The following is a 22,208-nucleotide window of genomic DNA, read 5'->3' on the forward strand; positions in this document are numbered from 1 at the left end:
TACATTATTTGTGTGGAAGTATAAACATTGTGCGAGAATGTGTGTGTGTGATTTTCTGTGTGTGGTGTATTTGGCTTTATCTTTTGCATGACTCTCCTGCAAATATGAGCTCCTGTATAAAAGGTTCTTGCGTACTATGAAATAGATTTCTGCCGACGCCACTGCGTTAAACAGCCAATCACAAACATTATTAGATCTTGGTAGAAGGATGCTGTATGCTTTAGTGGCTGAGTGATGATTGATGATTTTGAACTTTGGTATTGAATGACAAGGCATTTTTCGATACTCAATACTAAGGAGGCAATTCGGTCAGTGCCTAAAAAGTATGGAAGTTCGGTACCCAGCCCTAGTATGTACAGACCTCTCCTGTTTTCTGGGGGAGAGGCAGGTGGATGGGGGAGAGGGGGGAGACCTCAGTCCTTTGTGGAGGGCGGGGCTCTCAGGTGGCGGCCTCAGCATCCCCGCCCTCGTCCACCTGGTTTTTCTTCCCAAGTATCTTCATCTTGGAGAACAGCTCGCCGAACGTCTCCTTCACGCCTTTCTCCAGTAACCAGCCGTCGCTCTCACACTCGGGGTTCTCCGGGTCCTCCATCGTCCCCAGAGCCGTGATCAGGTACTTTAACCCCGCCATGTCCGCTGACTGACACACAAAAACACAAACATAGGGTTATTATATATGATTTTAAATGGTGAAAAATGTGCATCACTGTTTCCCAAAAAGCCCAACATGATGACCTCAAAAGTCTTGTTTTGTCCACAACTCAAAGATATTCAGTTCCCTGTCACAGAGGAGAGAAGAAACTAGAACATATTCCAGTCTGTCCTCCCCTGGAAAACTCCCCCATAAGTGGTTTGTTCCAGCATCATTCTGATGTATATTTAGGTTTGTAGTGGCGGCGCCCTCTTGTGGCCGTAGTAGTTCTGACGGGAGCAAAGCAGGAAGTAAGTTGAGGAAGTATAAGAGCGCCAAACACTCTGAGGATATGAATCGTTTGTTCCATTGGGGGGGTGTATTGATATTTGATCCTAATTAGAACCGTTTAGAAACTGATTAGAATCTGCAGACGCAGAATTTCCCCCATATTTAAAACAAATTAAACAAAAACTCAGAATGTTACCCCACATCTCCACCCATTATTCAGCAGATTTTCATTCTGGATCATTCTGCAGCAGCAGGATCATTAAAGTTCCTTCAAACAGAGTGATTGAGTTCAGGATGTTGTTCTTAAATCCGCCGCCTGTCGTGATGTTCAGGTCACACTTGTTGTTCGACCCACATAACGAACCTTTACTCTCTCTCAGGAACTGCTCTTGATCTTCCCAGAATGCAACCTGTTGCTACTGCTGGCAGATTAACCCCCCAGAATAGATTTAACCCCCCCAGAATAGTTTCTGATCCTCGGTGAGCCTGACCACCGCTTGACAGCTTAGCACGCCACCATCTCAGTGCCTGAGTCAAGAAAACCTGCAGAAACTCTGCTCAGGAACCGGACTGTAATACTGCAACAACTGTAGGGGAGAGCCAGGATGATTGAAACATTCCAGTTTTCTCCAAGTGCAACGATAATGACAGACTTCCTTATGTCAAAACATAGAGCATGTTAACCTCCTTCTATCAGCTAAAATATCTTCCTGTTATTTCCTTTTATCACAGAGTTACAGGCAATAAACGAGTTTTGATAGTCAAAAGTAAACTTCATTAGCGGTTAAATTATTAATGAATGTTTTGGATTTAAAGGTTCAACTACATGCTTATTCAGTAGACCATTTAGTGTTCTCCACAATCCCAGACTTTCATATTGCATGCTTGTTGACATGGAATGCAAAACAGGCTATAATGGCATATGTCTATGTCTACATACAGTATGTCTATGTTTACATATGTCTATGTCTACAAATGTCTATGTCGGGACAATTGAAACTGCTGTTTCAATCATCCAAACCTGGCTGTAACTTCATGTATTTCAAGTAAATGCACAAATATCTGTGTTTATACAATAATTCATGGAGGTGAGACATGGAAAAGCAGTTTCAGAAAGATGAAATTAAATTTTGGGCCCACCAGGTAGGGGGGTTGAGTTTGGCATGTCAACCTATAGAGACTGATGGGCTGGGGGTCGTTAAGGTCTGTATTTATTTATAAACATGTGCAATAACCGTATTTATAAACATGTGTAATAACTAGTTATTTATAAACATATGCAATAACTATTTATTTATAAACATGTGCATTAACTATTTATAAACATGTGCAATAACTGTACTTATTTATAAACATGTGCAATAACTATTTATTTATAAACATATGCAATAACTATTTATTTATAAACATGTGCATTAACTATTTATAAACATGTGCAATAACTGTACTTATTTATAAACATGTGCAATAACTATTTATTTACAAAGATGTGCAATAACTGTCTGTATTTATAAACATGTCCAATAACTCTTTATTTATAAACATGTGCAATAACTATTTATTTCTAGACATGTGCAATAACTGTATTTATTTATAAACATGTGCAATAACTGTATTTATTTATAAACATGTGCAATAACCATATTTATAAACATGTGTAATAACTATTTATTTATAAACATGTGCGAAAACTATTTATAAACATGTGTAATAATTGTACTTATTTATAAACATTTGCAATAACCATATTTATAAACATGTGTAATAACTATTTATTCATAAACATGTGTAATAACTATTTACAGGGCTCTAGAGTGCGACCAGAATGTGTGTGGGTGCGACTAAGATGTTTCCCAGGTCGCACCGGTGCACCTAATGTCCTCTCATCCGCTGCCTCTCCACCAACGAAGCGATGTCGTTTATATGGATATGGTTTAATGTTTCGTTACATGACCCATTCCTTCTGGAAAGCCGTGCCTGTGTTTGGATCTCTCCTCCGCGCAGCCCCCACTCACTCACACCCTGCAACATAGAGAGACACAGCGCCGCCGGTCCACACTGCTGACATTTGTCTACTGTTTTAATTGTTATTAACACAGCTGTCTATTGTTAAGTATGAGAGGGAAACCTGTATTATGAACACAGCTGTATATTCTTAAGTATGAGAGGAAACCTGTATTATGAACACAGCTGTATATTCTTAAGTATGAGAGGAAACCTGTATTATTAACACAGCTGTATATTAAGTATGAGAGGGAAACCTGTATTATTAACACAGCTGTATATTGTTAAGTATGAGAGGAAACCTGTATTATGAACACAGCTGTATATTCTTAAGTATGAGAGGAAACCTGTATTATTAACACAGCTGTATATTAAGTATGAGAGGAAACCTGTATTATTAACACAGCTGTATATTGTTAAGTATGAGAGGGAAACCTGTATTATTAACACAGCTGTATATTGTTAAGTATGAGAGGAAACCTGTATTATTAACACAGCTGTATATTAAGTATGAGAGGAAACCTGTATTATTAACACAGCTGTATATTGTTAAGTATGAGAGGAAACCTGTATTATTAACACAGCTGTATATTGTTAAGTATGAGAGGAAACCTGTATTATTAACACAGCTGTATATTGTTAGATATGAGAGGAAACCTGTATTATTAACACAGCTGTATATTGTTAGATATGAGAGGAAACCTGTATTATTAACACAGCTGTATATTGTTAAGTATGAGAGGAAACCTGTATTATTAACACAGCTGTATATTGTTAGATATGAGAGGAAACCTGTATTATTAACACAGCTGTATATTGTTAAGTATGAGAGGAAACCTGTATTATGAACACAGCTGTATATTGTTAGGTATGAGAGGAAACCTGTATTATGAACACAGCTGTATATTCTTAAGTATGAGAGGTAAACCTGTATTATTAACACAGCTGTATATTAAGTATGAGAGGAAACCTGTATTATTAACACAGCTGTATATTAAGTATGAGAGGAAACCTGTATTATTAACACAGCTGTATATTGTTAAGTATGAGAGGGAAACCTGTATTATTAACACAGCTGTATATTGTTAAGTATGAGAGGAAACCTGTATTATTAACACAGCTGTATATTAAGTATGAGAGGAAACCTGTATTATTAACACAGCTGTATATTGTTAAGTATGAGAGGAAACCTGTATTATTAACACAGCTGTATATTGTTAATTATGAGAGGAAACCTGTATTATTAACACAGCTGTATATTGTTAAGTATGAGAGGAAACCTGTATTATTAACACAGCTGTATATTGTTAAGTATGAGAGGAAACCTGTATTATTAACACAGCTGTATATTGTTAGATATGAGAGGAAACCTGTATTATTAACACAGCTGTATATTGTTAATTATGAGAGGAAACCTGTATTATTAACACAGCTGTATATTGTTAAGTATGAGAGGAAACCTGTATTATTAACACAGCTGTATATTGTTAAGTATGAGAGGAAACCTGTATTATTAACACAGCTGTATATTGTTAGATATGAGAGGAAACCTGTATTATTAACACAGCTGTATATTGTTAGATATGAGAGGAAACCTGTATTATTAACACAGCTGTATATTGTTAGATATGAGAGGAAACCTGTATTATTAACACAGCTGTATATTGTTAGATATGAGAGGAAACCTGTATTGGTACCAGTGTTTCCGCTGGTAACTCTCTGTTATTGCGGCCGCCACGGTGAAAAACACATTAGAAGTTATTAAATGGAACTAACGTTGGTTGAGTAATAGCGTGTAAGACGGAGCCTGCTGGACCTGGGCGAGAGATGTGACCCATGGCCACATTATCATACTTCATAAAAATGCAGTGCAGCCAGGGACGATACAGACATTTCATAATGTGTGTAATGCCGCTGACCGGCATTCGACCCGTGCTGGACCTATTCATAACGAGACAGCCGTCACTCTGTGAGTAGCCTAGCATTAACGCTAAAGTCCATCGTACTCCCTCTCACCCCCTATATGAGCTAATGGGCTATCTGGGTCTGTTATTGAAAACAAGTGAAGGAGCTTTTCAGAGATATATATTTAGGGCCTGAGTGCCGACAGCGTCGAAGGCCCTATTGAAACTGAAGGAATTATTTTCTGCAAGTAAATTGCCTTTTTGAGGGGCTTAACATATTCAAAAACTCACCAAAATTGGCGGTTGCATCAAGTCTGGTGAAAATGTACGTATTTTAAGGGTTTCGGGAATAGGCGCACAAAAATGGCTCGCTAGCGCCCCCTAAAAAGTGAAATAAATTGAGCCCCTGCAGTACGTTTAACGTAGACTCACGAAACTTGGTAGACATATGTAACATGTCCAGATGTACAAAAAACTTCATTAAAGCCATACCGTAAACCCAACAGGAAGTCCGCCATTTTGATTTCAAAGTTCGAAATTAGTGCGATTTTGGCCATTTCCACATGTCGTACTTTAACGAACTCCTCCTAGAGATTTCATCCGATCAACTTCAAACTCGGTCTGAGCCATCTTAAGATGTTAAAGATGAAAAGTTGTTAAAAGAAAAACTTTTCGTCATAGGGCGTGGCCGTGGCGTGGCGGCCATTTTGTGTGTTTCGCCGCCAAAACAGGAAGTGGGTGTAACTCGAGTGTACGTCGTCCAACTAGCTCGAAACTTTTCAGGATTCAACCCTGAGGACAAATAAAGGCCGATATTTACTTAAAGTCATAGCGCCCCCTAGTGGCAACAGGAAGTAGGCCTAAAAGTCAAGGTGCTATACTTTAACGAACTCCTCCTAGAGATTTCATCCAATGGACTTCAACCTTGGTCTGTACCATCCCAACACCTTAACGATGAAAAGTTATTAAAAGAAAAACTTTTCGTTAGACGGTGTGGGCATGGCGTGGCGGCCATTTTGAGTGTTTAGCGATGAACAAAGAAGTTGTTGTAACTTGAGTGTACATTGTCGTATCTGCCTGAAATTTCTCACGATTGACAAGGGTCCAGGCCTGAGGACACCTACAGGCCAAAATTGACTTTTGGTCATAGCCCCCCCCCCCCTGCTGGCAACAGGAAATGTGCCTTATATGACAACCAACGGGACAAAATGTTGCGTTTACTGGTAAACTGGTAAACCTTGTGACAACTTATGACCAACTGCTATCTGTTGTAGAATTTTCCTCACATTTACTCTGTCCTCTGTGACTGTGTACGTCTAAACTAAGCTGCGCGGTGCAGGGAACAACTCTGATTGGCTCATGGAGGCACGTGATCAGTGATTTATTTATAAACATGTGCAATAACTGTATTTGTTTATGAATGTGCAATAACTATTTATTTATAAACATGTGTAATAAATGTACCTATTTATATACATGTGCAATAACCGTATTTATTGATAAACATGTGCAATAACTATTTATTCATAAACGTGTAATAATTGTATTTCTTTATAAACATGTGCAATAATTATTTTTTTATAGACATGTGCAATAACTATTTATTTATAGACGTGCAATAAATATTTATTTATAAACATGTGCAATAAATATTTATTTATGAACATCTGCAATAACTATTTATTTATAAACATGTGTAATAACCATTTATTTATAGACACGTGCAATAACTTATAATTTATTAACATGTGCAATAACTGTATTTATTTATGTATTGACGTGCAATAATTATTTATTCATAAACATGTGTAATAACCATTTATTTATAAATGTGCAATAACTGTAACTATAAACGTGTAAAAACTGTACTTATTTATAAACATGTGCAATAACTACTTATTTATAAACATGTGCAATAACTATTTATTTACAAACATGTGCAATAACTCTTTATTTATAAACGTGCAATAACTATTTAATTAAAATCATTTGTAATAACTGTATTCATAAACATGTGCAATAACTATTTATAAACATGTGCAATAACTGTATGTATTTATAAACATGTGCAATAACTATTTATAAACGTGCAATAGCTTTTTTATAAACATGAGCAATAACTATTTATAAACATGTGCAATAACTATTTATTTATAGACATGTGTAATAACTGCACCTATTTATTAACATGTGCAATAACTATTTATAAACATGTGCAATAATTGTATTTATAAACATGTGCAATAACTCTATTTATAAACATGTGCAATAACCGTATTTATTTATTAACATGTACAATAACTATTTATTTATAAATGTGCAATAACTGTACTTATTTATAAACATGTGCAATAACTGCACCTATTTATAAACATGTGCAATAACTATTTCTAATCATGTGCGATAACTATTTATTATAAACATGTGCAATAACTGCACCTTTTTATAAACATGTGCAATAACTATTTATAAACATTTGCAATAACTATTTATAAACATGTGCAATAACTATTTATAAACATGTGTAATAACTGTATTCATAAACATGTGCAATAACTGTATTTATTTATCAACATGTGCAATAACTGTTTATAAACATTTGCAATAACTATTTATAAACGTGCAATAACTGTATTTATTTATAAACATGTGCAATAACCGTATTTATTTATCAACATGTACAATAACTATGTATAAACGTGTAATAACTGTTTTCATAAACATGTGCAATAACTATTTATTTATCAACATGTGCAATAACTACTTATTTATCAACATGTGCAATAACTGTATTTATAAACATGTGTAATAACGTATTTATTCATCAACAAGTGCAATAACTATGTATTTATAAACATGTGCAATAACTGTATTTATAAAAATGTGCAATATTGGTATTTTTAATTATCAACAAGTGCAATAACTATGTATTTATAAACGTGTGTAATAACTATTTATAAACATGTGCAATAACTATTTATCTATAAACGTGTGTAATTGTATTTATAAACATGTGCAATAACTGTACTTATTTATAAACATGTGCAATAACTATTTATCTATAAACGTGTGTAATTGTATTTATAAACATGTGCAATAACTGTACTTATTTATAAACATGTGTAACAACTGTATTTACATGGGGCATTGTTTTAGTTAAGGCATTATTTAGGAGCTAGTGGAAGGAATTTTTTTTAGAAATTTACAGTTAAATGACAAGGCTATCTGCTCTGAAAAAGACATTTAAAGAGTCTGGTGTGTGCAGCAGAGCTGAATTTGGTTGAGTTCGTCATCAGCGCTAACGCTAATCACTTGCTAATCAATTATATTGTTAACCTTGGACATTTAAGGTTGCTTTGGCTAACTTGCTGCAGGTGTGCTGCCATTATCCTCTTTTCAATTTAAAAGATTAAGACCAGAAGGTATCCTGCGTTCACCTCCCGGAGAAAGTTCTCCAAGATTAAAAACAGCAGCAGGTGAGAGGCAGGTTTAGCTTACCTAATAAACTCTGCTGCTGTGCTTTTTCTGAAACAGCCACGCCCCCTGCCGCTCCCATCCAATCAAATGCTTCCTCTACACAATCAGGAGGTATGATATCAGAGGTAAAGTTTCGGGTAGTTCAAGTCATCGACAAGGTGCGTCAGGAATACCAAACAACTCTCATCACAAAGAGTGTGTGTGGATTCTGTATTTGTTTAATCAGAGACTGTTTGGAAGTGAGACGCCCCGAGTCAGAGTAACTTTCTGTCTCAGAGTAACTTTCTGTCTCAGAGTAACTTTCTGTCTCAAAGTAACTTTCTGTCTCAGAGTAACTTACTGTCTCAGAGTAACTTACTGTCTGTTTGTCCCATGGGTTTGTCCACTGCCACCGCGTCTTAAGGAGACTAACGGCAGGTCCTGAGTGTATTGATTCCAATGGGAGAAGTGAACGTGATCCATTGCATTCTCATGAATGGCTTCATATGATATCCTACTGCCGGCCGGTCACATGACAGTTAAGTTTAGAGGTCTTTACAGTTACATTTAGCTCAGAAAATGTGACTATGAGCCAGGTACAGAGCACCACGAGGCTGTTACAGTTATGTTAAGCTGACAAAAAGTTTAGTTAAGATTGTAAAAAAGATTGTGGTTTGGATTAAAACAGCGATCGCCATAAGTAGTACCTCGGGACATGAACACCTGTCTCCTGGGTGAAAGTCTTGTGTTTTTTCCTTAAATTCTTTCGGACATGAACACCTGTTTCCTAGGTGAAATTCTTGTGTTTTTTCTTTAACTTCTTCAGGACATGAACACCTGTTTCCTTGTAATCCCCAACCCACCAACCAGGTTAAAGCAGTCAATTTAGGGGAAACACTGAAAGACCTGTTTCCTGTTTCTGTCTCAGGATTTTTCTGTCACCAACGCCCTGACAAAACTAATGTACCTGATGATAAATATGTCTTTTAGCTGAGTAGATATTTAAAGCTGCAATGGTTAGTTGACTAATTGATTAGTCGATCAACAAAAAAACTATTTTGATATACTATTAATCGTTAAAGTCATGCAAAAATGGCACAGAATGCTGTTTTCAGCCTCTTAAACATGAAGATTTCTTGCTCTATTCTGTGTTATATCAGATTAAACTGAATATCTTTGGGTTTCAGACAAAACAAGACATTTAACATCTGATTCAGAGAGGAAGACAAGAAAACCATTTCACGGACTTCCGGGTTACACAGCATGGAGTAGGTGCGATCGTTTTTTAGCTCCCACTTACTATTTCTGTTTTTTCTGTTTAAACCCTAACTTCATCGACTATCCGTGCATATTTTGCCGATAACACCAACATTGCGTTCAGAACAATGCCCAGATCAATGAAGAATGCAAAAAATGACTCAGCTGAGTCAGAGATGTCCTTGGACAGCGTTAGCAGCGATGCTAATGTTAGCTTATTAGCTACTTCCATTTTGGACTTGCTCGAGCAGCACAGAGCAGCCATAGCCGCCGCCGAGTTAAAGTCATTGTTCACCAGCATGGACACTAAGCTAGAAAACCATTTCACTTAATGTTAGACTGTCCCTTTAAGTCAAGTTCAGACCAAAGATTTGTGATAAGATGAGTTTTAGAGCTGAACCGGCCTGTCTCAGCTCAACTCAGCTGGTCTCCAGAGGTTTTAGAACGAGAGAAGACAAAATGCTGATAGAGTGACAGAGAAGGAGGCACAAGAATGGCAAAAACAATGTTGAGAAAAAGCTTTAAAAAGTTGACAAGCTGCAAGTTTCTACTCGTCTCGTTGTGAATCATCTGTCTGAACTGGACTTTAGGCGACAGCGGGGACCAGGCTTGATGCTGATTGGCTGCAGTGTGTTGTGGGCGGATCCTTACCTCCAGGATGATGGTGGCGATGATGAGCACGCCGATGCTGTTCATCATGCCGCTGAAGTAAGAGAAGAGCGCCTCGCGGCAGCCGCGGGTCCAGATGTTGAGCTCTTCGATGCGGTGGTCGTAGTCGTAGTGGGCCGAGTTATTGGTCAGGTGGTGCTGGATGCAGGGCCGCGGTGACCCGGGGTTACAGCAGCTGAACGGGACGCTGTCCATCAGGTACTTCCCCTCCACGTTACTCAGGACACGGCTGCAGGACAGAGACACAGTTAATGTCCAAACCCCCAAACTCTCAGAACCCTCAGAACTCTCGGACCCTCCAAACCCCCAAACTTTCAGAACCCTCAGAACCCTCGGACCCTCCAAACCCCCAAACTCTCAGAACCCTCAGAACTCTCAGAACCCTCGAACCCTCCAAACCCCCAAACTCTCAGAACCCTCAGAACTCTCAGAACCCTTGAACCCTCCAAACCCCCAAACTCTCAGAACCCTCAGAACTCTCAGAACCCTCGAACCCTACAAACCCCCAAACTCTCAGAACCCTCAGAACCCTCGGACCCTCCAAACCCCCAAACTCTCAGAACCCTCAGAACTCTCAGAACCCTCAGAACCCTTGAAACCCTCAGAAGCCTCAGAACCCTCAGAACTCTCAGAACGCTCAGAACTCTCAGAACTCTCAGAACCCTCCAAACCCCCAAACTCTCAGAACTCTCAGAACCCTCGAAACCCTCAGAACCTTTAAAACTCTCAGAACTCTCAGAACCCTCGAAACCCTCAGAACCTTTAAAACTCTCAGAACACTCAGAACCCTCGAAAACCCCCAAACTCTCAGAACTCTCAGAACCCTCAGAACCCTCGAAACCCTCAGAACTCTCAGAACGCTCAGAACTCTCAGAACTCTCAGAACCCTCCAAACCCCCAAACTCTCAGAACTCTCAGAACCCTCGAAACCCTCAGAACCTTTAAAACTCTCAGAACACTCAGAACCCTCGAAAACCCCCAAACTCTCAGAACTCTCAGAACCCTCAGACCCTCCAAACCCCCAAACTCTCAGAACCCTCAGAACTCTCAGAACCCTCGAAACCCTCAGAAGTCTCAGAACCCTCAGAACTCTCAGAACCCTTGAAACGCTCAGAAGTCTCAGAACCCTCAGAACTCTCAGAACCCTCAGAACCCTTGAAACCCTCAGAACTCTCAGAAACCTCAGAACCCTCAGAACCCTCAGAACTCTCAGAACCCTCAGAACCCTCGAAACCCTCAGAACTCTCAGAACCCTCAGAACCCTCGAAACCCTCAGAACTCTCAGAACCCTCAGAACTCTCAGAACTCTCAGAACCCTCCAAACCCCCAAACTCTCAGAACTCTCTGAACCCTCGAAACCCTCAGAACCTTTAAAACTCTCAGAACCCTCAGAACCTTTAAAACTCTCAGAACCCTCAGAACCCTCGAAAACCCCCAAACTCTCAGAACCCTCAGAACTCTCAGAACCATCGAAACCCTCGAAAACCCCCAAACCCCCAAACCCCCAAACCCTCAGAACATTCGGAACTCTCAGAAACTTCAGAACTCTCAGAACCCTCAGAACCTTCAGAACTCTCAGAACCTTCAGAACTCTCAGAACCCTTAAAACTCTCAGAACCATCAAAACCCTCGAAAACCCCCAAACCCTCAGAACGTTCAGAACTCTCAGAACCTTCAGAACTCTCAGAACTCTCAGAACCTTCAGAACTCTCAGAACCCTCAGAACTCTCAGAACCTTCAGAACTCTCAGAACCCTCAGAACTCTCAGAACTCTCAGAACCTTCAGAACTCTCAGAACCCTCAGAACTCTCAGAACTCTCAGAACCTTCAGAACTCTCAGAACCCTTTAGCTCTCAGAACCTTCAGAACCCTCAGAACCCTCAGAGCTCTCAGAACGTTCAGAACTCTCAGAACTCTCTGGTATATCAGTATTTAATGAAACGTCAACAGAGATATTGATATCACTTCCAGAACCAGAGCCATTCAGAAAGTTGCCACTCGCTGTTGAGCTCTATGACATCCACTCAAATACAGAAAAATGGCAAAATATCAGTCTTAGTATAACTTGATCTCAAGCGCTGCATTTGACACGGTTACAATCTTGTTAAAGAAATAGTGCGTAGTTTCTGTCTCCCCATTTTAGAATTCTAAGTATTGACAACAAGACTCTCGCAATTTCCACATGATACAAGCCCCCACCCCCTAATCTTCTGATCATAGTCATACTGAGAAATACAGAGAGTTGTGTGGAGTTACTAGTCTGAATTACCCTTTAGCAACTCAAATGGCTTGAATGTAACAGACGTTCATTAATATCAAAAGGTTTAACATAAAACTTTAAACTCTGACAACTCACTCTTGGGGGAATTTATTTCTCTGGCCTCTGGGCAGAGATATAGAGCAAAAACAAACATTTTCGTTTGTTAATGTGCAATTAAGTTTGTGGGTGTGTCTGTGTGTATGTCTGTCTGTCTGTGTGTGTGGGTTGTGTGTGTGTGTGGTTGTGTGTTTGTGTGTGTGTGGTTGTGTGTCTGTGTGTGTGTATGTGGTTGTGTGTGTCTGTGTGTGTGTGTGGTTGTGTTTGTTTGTGTGTGTGTTGTGTGTGTGTGCGTCTGTGTCAGTGGATTGAGATGACCTAATCTGACACATTTCCCAATACAAACAATGAGTACGTGCATTTGTTTAGATGCAATGATTAGATGTTCCAGAACTTTCTTAAATTAAATGAAAACCAAACTAAGGTAGTTGGTTTTGGAGCCAAAGAGGAATGATTAAAAGTCAGCTCTCACCTTCATGTGGCAATGTTAAAAACAACAGACAAAGGCAAAAATCTTGGTGTAGTCATGGACTCAGAGCTGAACTTCAACAGCCACATTAAGACAATTACAAAATCAGAATACTATGATATCAGAATTTATCAAGGGTTAAACAACATAGTAGCAGGATTTAGAAGAACTTGTCCATGCTTTTATCTTCAGTAGACTTGACTCCTGTTATACTCCAGTTCTGCTTTCTGTCTGTAAGAATTGATTCCAAAACACTGTTGGCTTATATATATATTAGTGCTGTCAGTTAAACGTGTTAACGCAAACCCATTTTAACGGCATAAATTTTTTATGCTGAGATTAACGTTCTTTTTGGCCCAGCAAACTTTGTAGTTTTTATCAATATGCTGTTGCAACAGCTAGTAACTTTGGAAAAACTACAACACCACACCGGATCTAGCTAGACCGGAAACACAACAACAGGCACGCTGCACACACTGGTTTGGGCTCGGAGCCGGCCAAAGAGTTAACGTTTTGAGTAGATGGCGAGCGCAACAAGCCGAAATGGACGGCAATAAGATTCTGAATGGAAAGTTTACTTTTAAAAAATTACCAAATGGTTCCATTGACGAAACCAAAGTGATCTGTGTGTGTTTTGAGGTGGTGAATTGAGCTATCATCGCAGCACGTCCAGTCTGAAATACCACTTGATGGCCGAGCACACAGCTGATGGCCAATCACAGAGCTGATGACCGAGCACACAGCTGATGGCCAATCACACAGCTGATGTCCGAGCACACAGCTGATGTCCGAGCACACAGCTGATGGCCGAGCACACAGCTGATGGCCAATCACACAGCTGATGGCCGAGCACACAGCTGATGGCCAATCACACAGCTGATGACCAAGCACACAGCTGATGACCGAGCACACAGCTGATGGCCAATCACACAGCTGATGGCCAATCACACAGCTGATGGCCGAGCACACAGCTGATGGCCAATCACACAGCTGATGGCCGAGCACACAGCTGATGGCCGAGCACACAGCTGATGGCCAATTCTCCGCCCACTCATCAAAGCCAGGCGACTAAAGCACAAAGCAAGCCGATCCACTTTTCCATGTTGATAAGACAATTAAAATGAGAAAAAAGAAATCAAGGGACATTTAGAATAGATAAAAATGTGCGATTAATTAGTGCTGTCAAACGATAAAAATATTTAATCGCGATTAATCGCATTAATGTCATAGTTAACTCGCAATTAATCGCACATTTTTATCTATTTTAAATGTCCCTTGATTTCTTTTTGTCCCATTATTTTTTTCTCATTTTAATGCTCTTATCAAAATGATACGATACTTTTAAAACGGTGCCTGAACCGAAAGATATATATATTTAAAAAAGGAGCACCTTGTTCAATTTTATTTGTCTATTCTGTATGTTCAAAAATGTAAAACAATAAAAAGTTGATCTAATAAAAAAAGGAGCAAAAAAAAGGTGAAAACAACCACTGGATGGGAAAAGGGTATTTTACAATTACAGTGAATGCACCACGAGGCTGGCGAGGCGAGCAACATAACATCATGACTGTGTTTTTCAGACAACGGCAGCTCCAGTCCGGTGTTGGAGTCCTCCCCGGTGAAATACAGACACACTTTAGCTGTAAACATTTTAACCGTGTTTACTCCAACTGCAAGCTAACAGTAGGCTAACGTTACCTGCTGCTAAGTGTAGTGTTAACTAGCTAACGGTAGGCTAACGTTACCTGCTGCTAAGTGTAGTGTTGACTGGCCTCCTGTGCGGCAATGTTTCAGTTCCCTCTAACGTCTGTTTTTGGAGCATCAGAAAGAAGCGCAGGCATCTAAGTGGCACCGAAATCCGCGTTGCTATTTGGTCCGGTAGATAATGGTCGTTAAGGCTCCGGTGCCATATTCAAAACAGCAATTTTTGTCGATAAGCGACTAGTTTGCAGGTATGTACTACTCTTTAGCCGGCTCATAAGCAAGTGCAAACCAGTGTGTGCAGCGTGCATGTTGTTTAGTTTCTGGTCTAGCTAGAGCTGGTGTGGTGTTGTAGTTTTTCTAACGTTACTAGTTGTTGCAACAGCATGTTAAAAAACTATAAAATTTGCTGGGCCAAAAAGAACGTTAATCTCACGATTAAAAAATTGACACCGTTAAAATGGGTTTGCATTAATGTTGTTAATAACGCGTTTAACTGACAGCACCATATATATATATATATATATATATATATATATATACATATGATTATTTTGTCTTGTGACGGACGAGCCCCCATTTGTTACATTGGAAACAAACTCCCAGAAAACTGCAGGTCTACTGCAACTCACACTTATTTTTAATGCTGCCTTTCTTTAAGTAATTGTTCTTGTCTTACACTGCACTGTAACTTTTATTTTTGTATTAAATACCTGTCTTATTCTATTTCAGCCATTTTATATTCTCTTTAATGGGTGATTTTAATATTTTTTTTAGTTTTTTAATGTTTTATGTTACTTAAAAATTACTTTGACTTGCCTTGTTGCTGAAATGTGCCTTATAAACAAAGCATCATGGACTCAGTTTTAAGGGTCAACAAAAGGACAATTGGTCATGTGACACTGTGGGATGTTACTGGTGATTTATTTATTTTTGATTAGGACAATGCACATTAATCAACATTTCTGTAAATGCGCCAGTGTTAGCCAGTCAGCTAATTTTCAACTAAAGTCCTAGTTGCATGCATGTCTTTATGGTGGGAAGAAACCAGAGCAGTCGGAGGAAACCCACGCAAGCACGGGGAGAACATCCAAACTCCACACAGAACAGCCCGGGATGACCTGGGTTAGAACCCAGAACCTTCTTGCTGTGAAGCAGAAGTGCTAACCACTGAGCCACCGTGCTGCCGATAAGGCCTATGAGTGATTGGCAGGAACATGCAGTGGGCGTGGCCTGGTGGCTCACAGGAGGTTAAAATTGGATAATGAGAAATAATCATCTCAGAGAGAGAGAGTTTTATCTCTTAAGCACATTAGCACAGAAACACGAGATGGAGTCACGCAAACATGGCGCTAGAACATGCTTCAGACCTGAAACAACCACAACGCTGTGGAGGAAGGTCCGGCTACACCACAGATGCATTCTGGGATAGGAGAATAACATTATGTGGGTTGTTTGCATTTCTTTAAACCAATCCCAATGGTCCTGGGCGGTGCTGAGCAACAGACACAGTGACGATGTCTCTGCTAAATAGTCTCAGGAGGAAATTATCTAACATATTCTTTATGAAACCTCCCAGTTAGAGAGGAAATGATCTAACATATTCTTTATAAAACCTCCCAGTTAGAGAGGAAATGATCTAACATATTCTTTATAAAACCTCCCAGTTAGAGAGGAAATGATCTAACATATTCTTTATAAAACCTCCCAGTTAGAGAGGAGATGATCTAACATATTCTTTATAAAACCTCCCAGTTAGAGAGGAAATGATCTAACATGTTAGATAATTAATTATAAAGAATATGTTAGATAATTTCCTCTCTAACTGGGAGGTTTAATAAAGAATATGTTAGATCATTTCCTCTCTAACTGGGAGGTTTAATAAAGAATATGTTAGATTGGTGGGATTGCTTTAGACCAGGGGTCACCAACACAGTGCCCGCGGACACCAGGTAGCCCCCAAGGACCACATGAGTAGCCCTCAGGAATATTGATATTATCGGTTTCCCACCTTGTTAAATCATTGTTGATAATTATTGTGAGAAATCATTAACATGATCAGTGTCTTCACATAGATGAGCATCATTAATCATTAATAATCATATATAACTAAAGGCAAACTGAGCACATTTGTTATTTCAGAAGAGCGTTATCAAACTGGGAGCCCTTCGTATGACCCAGTACCCATGAAGTAGCTCTCAGTTTAGAAAAGGTTGGTGACCCCTGCTGTAGACCAAGTCCACACAGAGATCCCCCGGTAAGAGCCAATGAGGTTTAACCATGTATCAGCTGATTTAAATACCTCACGTTACTGTGTTGTGTCAACAGTTAACTTCATTTAATATTGGATGTTTAGTTTTCTTTAGCGGGGTCCAAATGTTCCACCAGAACCAGTTCCTTCCTGAGACTAATTAGCAGAACCACTGTCTCTGCATCTGGAGCTCAGCGCCCCCCAGGACCGTTAGGATTGGTTTAAAGAAATGCAAACAACACAGATTTTTATGGACTTTAGATTATTTTTTGGGCTTTTCCGCCTTTAATGGACAGGACAGATAGGTGAGAAAGGGGAGAGAGACAGAGAGAGAGAGGGGGGGGAGACATGCAGAAAATCATCACAGGTCGGACTCCAACCCTGGACCTCTGCGTCGAGGCATAACCTCCATGTATATGTGCGCCTGCTCTACCCGCTGAGCCAACCCGGCCACGGACTGACGCGTGTCTGATAATCATTGATCACATCTGAAGTGTTCGGCTGTCTGAGTGCATGAATGATCACATGTTCTGTCAGAAACGTGGCGAGTGCTTTTTTTTTAAAGATAATATTTTTTGCATTTTAGCCTTGAATAGACAGGACAGCTGTATACAGGAAAGGGGGAGAGAGAGGGGGAAGACATGCAGCACATGAACACTGAGCCTCTGCATCGAGGACTGGTGTCTCCTTTATACCTCAGACTATCAGACAACAAGCACTTCAAAGATTATTTTTATGGGCATTTCTGCCTTTAATGATAGGACAGCTCGGACATGAAAGGGGGAGAGAGAGAGAGGGGGAAGACATGCAGCAAACCATCACAGGTCAGACTCAAACCCTGGACCTTCTGCATCGAGGAACTAACCTCAATATATGTGTGTCTGCTCTACCTACTGAGCTAACCGGCCACACAACAAGCCCTTTAAACGCACATTTCTAGAAATTCTGTACTTTATTTCTGCTTTATTTTCTAGTGGGCACTAAGGCGGGTATGAACACTGTCATTTCCATTTTTAGGGAGGAAATAAATTTGACTTTGACTGAGCCTCTGCATATGGGCGCCTGCTCTACCAGGTGAGCTACCTAGGCGCCCGTGTCGAGTGTTTTTCAGCTGAGAATCAAACGCTCGCTCAGGCTCCAGGTTTGGTTTAACCTTGTCTGGTTAGCGGGCGTGTAACCAGATCCGGAGAGATTATGGACTTAGAGAGGAGAACATCGACCTCCCGCACGGCAACTTTTACCGCCTGAAATCCCTCAGTGATCCTCCTCTGACCCGCTTCAACCAAACTCTCTCTCTCTCTCTCTCTCTCTCTCTCTCTCTCTCTCTCTCTCTCTTCTGTCTCTCTCTCTCTCTCTCTCTCTCTCTCTCTCTCTCTCTCTCTCTCTCTCTCTCTCTCTCTCTCTCTCTCTCTCTCTCTCTCTCTCTCTCTCTGTCTCTCTCTGTCTCTCTCTCTCTCCTTCTGTCTCTCTCTCTCTCTCTCTCTCTCTCTCTCTCTCTCTCTCTCTCTCTCTCTCCTTCTGTCTCTCTCTCTCTCTCTCTCTCTCTCTCTCTCCTTCTCTCTCTCTCTCTCTCTCTCCTTCTGTCTCTCTCTCTCTCTCTCTCTCTCTCTCTCCTTCTCTCTCTCTCTCTCTCCTTCTCTCTCTCTCTCTCTCCCTCTGAGACAAATATCAGCCGGAGCAACTGAAGACTGAAGTTAACTTTACAGGAAAGTTAGAATGTCTTTCAGAGTTAAACATTTAAGTTAAGAAGTTATTCCTACTCCCTATTGCACAGTCCCTCCAGAAAAACGTGATTATGCGATCATATAATTCAACGCATAATCAGCCAAAGTCTGCATATTTATGCGGGGGTGCATTTTTTCAAATATGCCACATTTTTGCGGCATTGCCGATGACCGCACAAAATATTTGGGGGTTGCATGATTTCATAATCTCCGCATTTTCGTTGCAAAAAATTCCCATAATATATCTCAGCAGAAAGTGGAAAAATGTTGCGTTTACTTCACACAAGAGCAGCCATTTTCCCCTGTTGCCATGGGAACGTTATGAAGTGACATTATGAAGTGATGTCATTACGCGACGTGAACATCATCGTAAAGCAGGGTGTTGGGGGGGATCACTGTTTTTTCTCTTTTTCTCAACAATCACAAAAAAAACTCTTTATCTGGAAGAACCGGAAGACTGAAGTTAACTTTACAGGAAAGTTAGAAAGTAAAAACTTTTGAGGTCTTTCACAGTTGAACATTTAAGCAAGATAAGATGAAACATCAATAACAGGATAAGGTGATTTTGGTAAAGTTCAAACTTGTGTCAGGATGTTACGACCATATTTCTCTTTTTTTTGGTGATTGTTGCGGGCAAAAATCCTTGATTATGCGGAACGTTTTGTTAAAAAATGCGATGGAATATGCTCTATATGATATTTATGCAATTTAATGCAATGAAATTGCGGGAACTTCTTTTTGAGGAAAAGAAAAAAACTGTGATCCCCCCCCAATATCCTGCTTTACGATGATGTTCACGTTGCGTAATTACGTCACTTCATAACGTTCCCATGGCAACAGGGGAAAATGGCTGCTCTTGTGTGAAGTAAACGCAACATTCTTCATCTTTCTGCTGAGATATATTATGGGACTTTTTTTGCAACAAAAATGCAGGGATTATGAAATCATGAAAGCCCCGCATATTTTGCGCAGAAATCGGCAATTTATGAGGTGAAAAGCACCATATTTGCATAAATATGCCGCACTTCGACTGATTATGCGTTGAATTATGCGATCGCATAATCGCGTTTTTAAATCGGTAATTGTTTTCATTACCGATCCGTTTCTGATCAGCCGATTAATCCAAAAAATATCCAATGAAATACCAAAGAAGAGCTTCGTGGTCTTTGGTAGGACTGCGTGAACTAATCAAAGGCACATTTGGATAAAAATAAGATTTAAAACTTCCCTTTGACATGTTTCAGCTTCTTCAGGACATTACAGGAAGTGAAACAGTAAAGTAATCTTATTCTATTCATAATGTTCCAGATGTAATAAAGATATTTAACACAAACACTGACGCTCGATGGTTATTAAAGCCCCAACGTCTCCTTCCAGGCAGCACTGTGACCGTTGACTTCAAGGCACCTAACCAAAACCATAACCATAATCTTAAACATAACCAAAACCATAACCATAATCTTAAACATAACCAGAACCATAACCATAATCTTAAACATAACCAAAACCATAACCATAATCTTAAACATAACCAAAACCATAACCATAATCTTAAACATAACCAAAACCATAACCATAATCTTAAACATAACCAAAACCATAACCATAATCTTAAACATAACCAAAACCATAACCATAATCTTAAACATAACCAAAACCTTAACTATAAACTTAATTATAACCTTAACCATAACCTTAACTATAACCTTAATTATAACCTCAATTATAACCTTAATTATAACCTTAACCATAACCTTAACTATAACCTTAATGATAACCTTAACCATAACCTTAACTATAACCTTAATTATAACCTTAACTATAACCTTAACTATAACCATAACAATGAACATAATCTTAACCATAACCTTAACTATAACCTTAATTATAACCTTAACTATAACCTTAATTATAACCTTAACCATAACCTTAACTATTACCATAACAATGAACATAATCTTAAATATAACCTTAACTATAACCTTAATCTTAAACATAACCATTACCTTAACTATAACCTTAATTATAACCTTAACTATAACCTTAATCTTAAACATATCCATAACCATAACTATAACCATGACCATAATCTTAACCATAACCTTAAACATAATCATAACCATAACCATAACCTTAAACATAATCATAACCTTAACTATAACCATAACCTTAAACATAACCATAACCTTAATTATAACCATAACCACAACCCTAACCTTAACTATAACCATAACCATGACCTTAACCATAACCTTAAACATAACCATAACCTTAACTATAACCATAACCATGACGTTAACCATAACCTTAAACATAACCATAACCTTAACTATAACCAAAACCTTAAACATAACCATGACCTTAACTATAACCATAACCATAACCATAAACATAACCATAACCTTAACTATAACCATAAACATAATCATAACCTTAACCTTAACCTAAACATAACCATAACCATAACCTTAACTATAACCATAACCTTAAACATAACCATAACCTTAACTATAACCTTAAACATAACCATAACCATAACCTTAACTATAACCATAACCTTAAACATAACCAAACCTTAAACCTTATAACCATAACCATAACCTTAAACATAACCATAACCTTAACTATAACCAAAACCTTAAACATAACCATGACCTTAACTATAACCATAACCATAACCTTAACTATAACCATAACCATAACCTTAAACATAACCATAACCTTAACTATAACCATAACCTTAAACATAACCATAACCTTAACTATAACCATAACCATGACCTTAACCATAACCTTAAACATAACCATAACTATAACCATAACCTTAAACATAATCATAACCTTAAACATAATCATAACCTTAACTATAACCATAACCTTAAACAACCATGACCTTAACTATAACCATAACCTTAAACATAACCATAACCTTAACTATAACCATAACCTTAAACAACCATGACCTTAACTATAACCATAACCTTAAACAACCATAACCATAACTATAACCATAACCTTAACTATAACCATAACCTTAAACATAATCATAACCTTAACTATAACCATAACCTTAAACATAACCATAACTATAACTATAACCATAACCATAACCATGACCTTAACCATAACCTTAAACATAACCATAACCTTAACTATAACCAAAACCTTAAACATAACCATGACCTTAACTATAACCATAACCATAACCTTAACTATAACCATAACCATAACCATAACCTTAAACATAATCATAACCTTAACTATAACCTTAAACATAACCATAACCATAACCTTAACTATAACCATAACCTTAAACATAACCATAACCTTAACTATAACCATAACCATGACCTTAACCATAACCTTAAACATAACCATAACTATAACCATAACCTTAAACATAATCATAACCTTAAACATAATCATAACCTTAACTATAACCATAACCTTAAACATAACCATAACCTTAACTATAACCTTAAACAACCATGACCTTAACTATAACCATAACCTTAAACAACCATAACCATAACT

The 22,208-nt window shown here is 38.7% G+C and overlaps 1 protein-coding gene across 1 annotated transcript in view; it reads right to left on the reverse strand.

Moving 5' to 3' along the window:
- Nucleotides 1-439: 439 nt before the first annotated feature.
- Nucleotides 440-22,208, reverse strand: part of prph2b (peripherin 2b (retinal degeneration, slow)) — a 22,881-nt gene continuing 1,112 nt past the window's right edge. The window contains exons 2-3 of the mRNA XM_028603007.1: nucleotides 10,195-10,441; nucleotides 440-640 (exon numbers count right to left, since the gene is read on the reverse strand). Coding sequence (XP_028458808.1) covers nucleotides 440-640; nucleotides 10,195-10,441 — 448 coding nt within the window. The remainder of the gene's footprint in view (nucleotides 641-10,194; nucleotides 10,442-22,208) is intronic.

Source organism: Perca flavescens, chromosome 17 (assembly GCF_004354835.1).
Source record: "Perca flavescens isolate YP-PL-M2 chromosome 17, PFLA_1.0, whole genome shotgun sequence".
Lineage (NCBI taxonomy): Eukaryota > Metazoa > Chordata > Actinopteri > Perciformes > Percidae > Perca > Perca flavescens.